The sequence below is a fragment of the Bufo bufo genome, chromosome 2 (genome assembly GCF_905171765.1).
Source record: "Bufo bufo chromosome 2, aBufBuf1.1, whole genome shotgun sequence".
NCBI lineage: Eukaryota > Metazoa > Chordata > Amphibia > Anura > Bufonidae > Bufo > Bufo bufo.
The window spans coordinates 435,095,682-435,102,366 of record NC_053390.1 but is presented as its reverse complement, the minus strand read 5'-3'; the positions used below and the strand labels follow the sequence as shown (position 1 = coordinate 435,102,366).

Sequence of the window (6,685 nt, the reverse complement as noted above, 5' to 3'; positions counted from 1 at the left end):
GGCACAAATGGCTAGTTCTCACAACACTTTCTTCACTAGTGATTACTTGAATGTCTTAAAGGATTTTTAAGGCTATAAAACACCCATACTCGCTAAGCTCTAGTACATCTCTTTATATCATCACAGAAATGGCTAAAATAACGTTGTGACAGGCTGTATTCGTACTGCTCACTCTAGGTAATCTCCTGATTGATGCACAGGCACCTTTCATTTTAAGGTTACTTGTACTTTGGCCAGGTATTGTAGGCAGGAAATAGAGGGGTATTGAGTCCTAATTAGTTGACTTTGTGCCCCTATGACAAATGCTCCTAAAAGGTGCATGAGATGAATATTTTATGGTGGCAGTTAGTAGACTATCCATTTACATGTATTTTCCTACTTCAGTCCAGGTCTTCGAGATGAGTTTTGCATTCACAGTGTCCAACAGCAGCTCAGTGCCTGTATCTGCTGTAACGTTTAAACTGTATCTTGTATGCTCCCACCACCAATGGCAATTGATTCCTTATATTTTTTTTTGCTAATCTGCAGCTGTATTACCTGAAATCACCCACCCTGTAGGTTGTAATGTATGTAAGCTGCGTTCTAGCCAGAAGTGATGCCATGTGCTATGCAAATATTTCAAAACCAAAATGTCGGTATGATCATTTTTAATTCTCTTCACTGCATTTCATATTCTAGCTAAAACGGATTATCCCTGAAAGTCAAATCCACTGAGATGTGTGTCTGATTATAGCGTAGGCAATATCATTATCCTTTACCATTTGATAAGTACCTTTAATGAAACTGGCTAGAATACAATACCTGTGTCTATGTATGTCCCCCTTGTCAGAGAATGGTAACAGTCCAGTTATATTTTTAAGGCATTGACATAGCTGGTCCCGGATTTTGTGGGGTTCTAAGTTGTTTTTGACCTTATAAAGCTGGTTTATTATGTGGAAATGCACAGTGAATGTATTCTGTTGATATCTCTCACCATAGGGAATAGTAATTGTATTACATGGGCATACATCAGATATTCCTTTTGGTTTTGTTTCATGGCTTTTGTTCCTGGTTGGAAATTAGTACAAACTGCAGAGAAAGGGAAACTTCTATTTTCTATTAGAATTGCAGCAGAAGTATAGGTAATAGCAAGTAAATAGGCTGGACTTGGACCTGGTTTTCTACCTCTACAGCTGTCTGAGCGAGACAGCTAACATTTACAGACATAAAGCCAGTAAATACTGTAGATTAACAAGTGGTGACTATTGTACTCCAGGATCATCTGTCTCTTACTAGGAGTTAGGAATGGTCCAGCTGCCATCCCAAATCCCACTAGATATACAATCATAATCAGCAGTTTAATCAGAAGCCATCCATCCAGTCTTCAGTTTCCTTCTAGGAGTTGGGAAAGCCCCAAACGCAATTCATTAAGCTGACAGATTTTTATATCCAGCTCATCCCCAGCTCTGCTGATTTCTTCCCGTATCCTGTCTCTTTCCAAGTGTGTATCGTTCAAACTCTGCTCTGCCTTCTGCAGCTCTTTCTCCAGTTCTTGGTTTCGATCCTCCAGCTCCTGCCAAACCACACAGGAAAATGAAATTGTGCTTAACTTAAATAGTAACATGCGAAGGTTGACAAAAGACACATGCCTACTTCAACCTATAATCAATGTACACAGAATAAATTAAAAAAAAAAAATCATACAGCGGCTCCACCCCAATATGCAGCATTCATATGTGATCATAGCATTAGGAGTGATTTATCTTTAATGTCATGATGTGAGGTTGTGCATTCAGACTTTCTACTCTGGAAAACAGGCAATGGTTTAACAAAAAATAAAACTCTGCACTTTCTAAAAATAAAGAGCTATAGTACAACACAGATAAAAGGCTATGACATTCTCCTGTATCCCCATATACATTTGCAAGAAAAAGTATGTGAACCCTTTGGAATGATATGGATTTTTGCACAAATTGGTCATAAAATGTGATCTGATCTTCATCTAAGTCACAATAGACAATCACAGTCTGCTTAAACTAATAACACACAAAGAATTAAATATTACCATGTTTTTATTGAACACACCATGTAAACATTCACAGTGCAGGTGGAAAAAGTATGTGAACCCCTAGACTAATGACATCTCCAAGAGCTAATTGGAGTGAGGTGTCAGCCAACTGGAGTCCAATCAATGAGATGAGATTGGAGGTGTTGGTTACAGCTGCCCTGCCCTATAAAAAAAACACACACCAGTTCTGGGTTTACTTTTTACAAGAAGCATTGCCTGATGTGAATGATGCCTCGCACAAAAGAGCTCTCCGAAGACCTACAATTAAGAATTGTTGACTTGCATAAAGCTGGAATGGGTTATAAAAAGTATCTCCAAAAGCCTTGCTGTTCATCAGTCCACAGTAAGACAAATTGTCTACAAATGGAGAAAGTTCAGCACTGCTGCTACTCTCCCTAGGAAAGGCCATCCTGTAAAGATGACTGCAAGAGCACAGCGCAGACTGCTCAATGAGGTGAAGAAGAATCCTAGAGTGTCAGCTAAAGACTTACAAAAGTCTCTGGCATATGCTAACATCCCTGTTAGCGAATCTACGATACGTAAAACACTAAACAAGAATGGATTTCATGGGAGGAAAAATGAATTCCCAAGTTTATCAAGACATTTTGCAGGAGAACTTAAGGCCATCTGTCCACCAGCTGAAGCTCAACAGAAGATGGGTGTTGCAACAGGACAACGACCCAAAGCATAGACGTAAATCAACAACAGAATGGCTTAAACAGAAGAAAATACACCTTCTGGAGTGGCCCAGTCAGAGTCCTGACCTCAACCAGATTGAGATGCTGTGGCATGACCTCAAGAAAGCGATTCACACCAGACATCCCAAGAATATTGCTGAACTGAAACAGTTCTGTAAAGAGGAATGGTCAAGAATTACTCCTGACCGTTGTGCACGTCTGATCTGCAACTACAGGAAACGTTTGGTTGAAGTTATTGCTGCCAAAGGAGGTTCAGCCGGTTATTAAATCCAAGGGTTCACATACTTTTTCCACCTGCACTGTGAATGTTTACATGGTGTGTTCAATAAAAACATGGTAACATTTAATTCTTTGTGTGTTATTAGTTTAAGCAGACTGTGATTGTCTATTGTTGTGACTTAGATGAAGATCAGATCACATTTTATGACCAATTTGTGCAGAAATCCATATCATTCCAAAATGTTCACATACTTTTTTTGCAACTGTACACCCAATTTTCATAAGGGTTCTGTATTAATCAAGGCACCTTACATCAGATGCTGAATTACAGTGGTATGCTTCCAACATCTACATAATCTGATACCATATGGTAGGGCCACCACCTACAGGCACAGACAGGTCCTATTACATCTATTCACTAGGGAGAAGAGGGTATCTGGCAGTGTAAAAATAATATGCATTAAAATTAATTTAGTCACTGTAGTAAATAAGAGGGATTCGGGTTGTCTCAGGCTGGTTGTTCTCCTCTGCCCAATAAAGTCACTGTATTCACATTTGCAGAGGCTATCACTGACTTTGTACTCCGCCTATCAGGGAGAGAGCCGGCATATGCAGGAAGTCTATGAACTAGTATAGCAATGCATAGTTTAAAAACAAGACAGATGGCCTACAATGGAGGATTAGGCATGAGTAAAGGCCAATTAGGAAGCTAGCACCCAACCTATGCTGCATGACCAATACGCAGCTTGAGGTTATCCCCTGTGGTGGAGTTGGTAACCATGGTTCGCTGGTTCTACTTCTCCTCCTTCTCTTGATGTTGGCATTTCTCAGGGTTCAGTACTAGGTCCTCTAATCTTCTACCTCTACACAGTCCCCATTGGACAGAGTATCAGTAGATTTGGCTTTAAGTACCATGTATATGCTGACAACACCCAACTACCAACTATACACTGCATACCCTGACATCACCCCTGCTTTACTCCACCAGTAATTGTCTGGCAGCTATCTCTAACATGATGTCCTCTCTGTATCTAAAACTGAACCTCTCAAAAACAAAACTAACTCTCTCACTCTCTCGCGCTGTCTTGGGTCCACGTTTGACTCTGATCTTTCCTTTGTTCCCCATATCCAATTACTTGCACGCTCTTGTCATCTGCACCTCAAGAACATCCCCAAAATCCACCCTTTTCTTATAGTGGAAACGGCAAAAACTCTTAATTCAAATAAGGCCTCTTTCACACGGGCATCGCGTGTGAGGGCCGGATAGGATGCGGGTGCGTTGCGGGAAAATGCATGATTTTTCCAGGTGAGTGCAAAGCGTTTTAATGCGTTTTGCACACGCGTGAGAAAAATCGACATGTTTGGTACCCAGACCCCGAACCCCTTCACAGAAGTTTGGGTTTGGGATCAGTGTTTAGATTTTATTATTTTCCCTTATAAACATGGTTATAAGGGAAAATAATTGCATTCTGTATTAAGAATGCGAAGTAAATTAGGGATGGAGGGGTTAAAAATTAAATTAAAACTCCCCTCATCCACTTGTTCGCGCTGCCCGGCTTCTCTTCTTTCAGGACCTGGGAGAAAAGGACCTTTGGTGACGTCACTGCGCTCATCACATGGTCCATCACAGCGCAGTGACGTCACCAAAGGTCCTTTTCTCCCAGGTCATCAAAGAAGAACGAAGAGAAGCCGGGCTGCGCGAACAAGTGGATGAGGCGAGTTTATTTATTTTTAACCCCTCCGTCCCTAATTTACTTAGCATTCTGTATTAATAATGCTATTATTTTCCCTTCTAACCATGTTATAAGGGAAAATAAAGATTGGGTCCCCATCCCAATAGTCTCCTAGCAACCATGCGTGAAAATCGCACCGCATCCGCACTTGCTTGAGACTTTCACGCAGCCCCATTCACTTCTATGAAGTTGCATGAAAAACCGCACAATATAGAGCTTGCTGCGATTTTCACGCAACGCACAAGTGATGCGTGAAAATCACTGCTCATGTGCACAGCCCCATAGAAATGAATGGGTCCAGATTCAGTTCACCTCACACATTGCACCCACGTAGAAAACTCACCCGTGTGAAAGAGGCCTAAAAGTCATAATTTTTTTAACTAATTGCTATTTTTGTGAACACTACTGTATATTATTACATTCACACTTATCAAGTTTCATTCAATTCCAACTCCTTCTGGGTGCATTATTTGTTTTGTCAATGAGTGTACATTGGGTTGTATGGAATCTTATGGCCTGCAGCTGTCACTCAATAGTTAAAACCAGTCAATAACCAGTTCCAAACCTCATCTGTGGGCTGGGAGCTTCAAGGCATGGCTTTCCTGGACTCTGGAAAAATGTGGAGTTATGAATCGCGCTTCTATATATGGCAATCTGATGGGTTTGGTGAATACCAGGAAAACATTACCTGCCTGATTGCATTGCGCCAGCTGTAAAGTTTGGTGAAAGACTTATAATGCGTTGGGGTTATTTTTTTCAGGGTTGGCCTAGGCCCCTTAGTTCCAGTGATGGGAAATGTTAATACTTCAGCATACCAAGACATTTTGGACTATTTTATGCTTCCAACTCAGTGGGAAGTTTGGGAAAGGCCTTTTTCTTTTCCAGCATGACTTTGCCCCAGTGCACAAAGCAAGGTCCATAAAAGCATAGTTGGGTGAATTTGGTCTGGAAGAACCTGCCTGGACCACACAGAGGCCTGACCATAACCCAATCAAACACCTTTGGGATGAACTAAAATGGAGATTGCAAGCCAGACCCTCTCACAGGGCCGGATTAAGAGCATCATGGGCCTGGTGCTGAGGATTTTGCTGGGCCTTTTTATGGAACTGCACTCAGTGTCTTAATTACATATATATTTTATCGATACCATTAAAGTATTTTGTTCTTGCAACTACCCCTTCATTTGGCGTCTATCTTGGCAACATGGAGGGGGACCACGGGAGGGGGACCCTGAGGGTGGGGGCAGGGCCGGCGTCATAACCCGGCATCCCCGGGCAAGTGCCGGGGCCCAATGCTCCTGGGGGGGCCCACTGAGCTGCTATGAGCACTTCCATCAATACAGATGGGAGCTCTCACTGCTGTCATTTCACATACGCAGTACCCCTCTGGTGGGCCCCCTGAGCTGCAGAGACTCAGGACACGCCCCCTCTACACAGGACACGCCCCCTCTACACAGGACACACGCTGCCTGAGGAGACTGGAGAGAGACCGCACGGCTGGAGCTGGAGCAGAGAAGTGTGGAGACAGTCTGTGTGTGAGTCTGCACTGTGACTGTCTCTTCTCTGTGGGACAGAAGGAAAGGGGGGGACACTGCTGCTTCATTCTATTTAGTTGTGTTACTGTTTTATTAAGCTGATTGCCTCCATGACACCTGCCCCCCCCCCCCCCCCTTATCCTGTCCTCTCTCATCCTCATGGAGCCCCTGCTGTCTCCTTTTCTCCCTCATGTATCCAGGGCTCCTGTCCCACCCTCCTATCTCCTATTGCTGCCCTGCACAGACCTCCTGCCACTACTTGTATGAATCCCCCTCAGAGCCCCTTCCACCTACTTGCTGTGTCCACCCCTCCTGTCCATCCAGGGCCCCGGGCCCCTGTCTCACTCCTCTGCCTCTCATTATGGTGGCATCTGAACCGCATTCACCATAAGGACCTTCTAACATCACAGGGTCATGTGACTGTGCCCCCCACCCCGTACTGTGCCCCTTTATA

General features: G+C 43.2%; 1 protein-coding gene across 5 annotated transcripts in view; it reads right to left on the bottom strand.

Annotated features, from left to right (window-relative positions):
* Positions 1 to 529: 529 nt before the first annotated feature.
* HOMER3 (homer scaffold protein 3) overlaps positions 530 to 6,685 on the bottom strand; it is a 177,161-nt gene continuing 171,005 nt past the window's right edge. For all 5 annotated transcript variants that reach the window (XM_040417427.1, XM_040417426.1, XM_040417428.1 and 2 more), the window contains one exon: positions 530 to 1,552. In XM_040417427.1, coding sequence (XP_040273361.1) covers positions 1,364 to 1,552 — 189 coding nt within the window. In that variant the 3' untranslated portion in view covers positions 530 to 1,363. The remainder of the gene's footprint in view (positions 1,553 to 6,685) is intronic.